General features: G+C 58.4%; 1 protein-coding gene across 1 annotated transcript in view; it reads left to right on the top strand.

Moving 5' to 3' along the window:
* TMEM18 (transmembrane protein 18) overlaps positions 1-1,276 on the top strand; it is a gene marked incomplete at its 5' end in the record, with an annotated part of 4,380 nt that extends 3,104 nt beyond the window's left edge. The window contains 2 exons of the mRNA XM_010848437.1: positions 577-670; positions 754-1,276. Coding sequence (XP_010846739.1) covers positions 577-670; positions 754-846 — 187 coding nt within the window. The remainder of the gene's footprint in view (positions 1-576; positions 671-753) is intronic.
* Between the last annotated feature and the right edge of the window lie 779 nt (positions 1,277-2,055).

Below are 2,055 nucleotides of genomic sequence, written 5' to 3'. Positions count from 1 at the left end.
CCTCTGCCCACACGGGTCCCATTCCACTTTGCCTCCTGTTTCTGATCAGGACGCACGCCTCCCGCCCAGCCCTCAGTGGCCTGGGCCCCGCCCTGCAGGGCTCTGTGCCCTGTGACCCAGAGCTGCGCTGCGTGACTCAGTCTGACCTGAGTGTCCGTCGTCCCTGAGACCCTGGAGGGCAGCCTGGTTTGGCCACGCTGCCCCGCCCCCTGCCCCCGGGAGGCCCTGCGCACGTTGCCCACCCCGGAGGCCTTGGGTGTAGGCCGCTGCTCTCAGCCCTCCAGAGGGGCCGGGGTTGTCCCTCCGCAGGGTCAGGAAGGTCGCATCTGACGTGGGACTGTGAGCTCTCCCCATTGCAGTGGTGAATCTGACCACCTTGTCCTCCTGTGCTCAGCGGCTCCTGCTGGGGTCCCGGGTGTGTGGGAGTGGGGGTCCTGGCAGTCCTGGGGGGGCCGTCCTGCCCCCAGTGAGGGGTGGGCTTGCTAAGACACTGTGAGATAGAGAAAGTCTATCTAGAGATAGAGATAGGAATGTCGTTTGTGACAGCAGGTGACCTGTAAATCCTTCTTAAAACAGATTGTTCTCCAAACACCAGTATTTCGACTCGAGGGGCATGTTCATCTCCCTTGTGTTCTCTGCGCCTCTGCTGCTCAACGCCCTGGTCATCGTGGTAGGTGCCTCACAGGCTCCCCGCGCTGTCCTCCTCCGCTGACGTAGGTCCAGTTCTGACCACGTCCGCATGGTTCTTTCCAGGTTCTTTGGGTGCGCAAGACCCTGGCGGTGATGACTGACCTGCGGAGCTTACGGGAACAGCGGAGGGCGCGGGCGCGGCCCAAGGAGGAGTGACTGCTCCGCTCTGGCTCCGAGCAGCCTGCTGTCCATACAGGCGTCTTCTCAGCCCCCGGAACACACACACGCAGACACGCTGTGAGGACAGATGCAGCCTACTACGCCCTGGGCGCACACCGGGCCTGAGGGGCACTGGTCTCTCCAGTTAAACTGGACAAACAGCAGTGCAGGGCCCTCCCGAGGCCATGTGTCCACAGCCCCCCGTGCCTGGTGTGAGCTATCAGATGCCCCGTCTGCCTGGAGACAGGGTCTGAGCGAGGGGCAGTGCCACCCACGCCTGGGCAGACCCACCACCCCGCTCACCCTGGTCTGTCTGCTTGGTGGTAGCCTCTCTGGGTGTGGCCACTGGACAGAACACGAGGGGCCACCTGCCTTCCGTCCAGTTGGAGACGTGGGGGTCCATGGAGGCGGTGGTTAGATGAGCCCCTGGTGTTGCTTTCAGGAAGGACAGTTACAAGTAAACAGTTTCTGTGGCAAATACAGACGCTGACTGTCTCTGTGCTGCCCCTCTTTGTGCCCTTCGGTGCCCTGGGCGGGCGCTCTCAGGGCCACTGGAGCAGGCACGCTGTTCCCCTGTGAACAGACTTGTGTGTGGGAGGTCGTGGGTCCTGTCCCGTCTGGAGCTGCAGCTGGAGGCTGACCACTGAGCAGAGGGCCCCCTGTCTAAGCACAGCCCTCAAATAGGGACGATGCTGGTGGCTCCTGGTTTGGGTTTGAGAAGGTTTGTGCATGGTTACCATAATTTTAACAAGTTAACTGAAACATGGCTGGATGGACATGAGTTTGAGCACGCTCCGGGAGTTGGTGATGGACAGGGAGGCCTGGTGTGCTTCAATTCATGGGGTTGCAGAGTCGGACACTACTGAGCAACTGAACTGAAATATACTTTTCAAATTTCAAAAAATAGTATTTGTTCATATGGAAGTATTTATATTTAGAAGTTCAAAAGGTGACACTTTGACAGATTATGAAATTACGTTTTGAATCCAGATAAAGTTTTTACAGGTAGTTACAAACTCCGGGAGTTGGTGATGGTCAGGGAGGCCTGCTGCTGCTAAGTCACTTCAGTTGTGTCCGACTCTGTGTGACCCCATAGACGGCAGCCCACCAGGCTCCCTTGTCCCTGGGATTCTCCAGGGAAAAACTGAGTGGGCTGCCATTTCCTTCTCCAGTGCATGAAAGTGAAAAGTGAAAGTGAAGTCGCTC

This window comes from Bison bison, unplaced genomic scaffold (assembly GCF_000754665.1).
Source record: "Bison bison bison isolate TAMUID 2011002044 unplaced genomic scaffold, Bison_UMD1.0 scf7180017864266, whole genome shotgun sequence".
In the NCBI taxonomy this organism is placed as follows: domain Eukaryota; kingdom Metazoa; phylum Chordata; class Mammalia; order Artiodactyla; family Bovidae; genus Bison; species Bison bison.
This window is presented reverse-complemented; position numbering and strand designations above follow the sequence as displayed.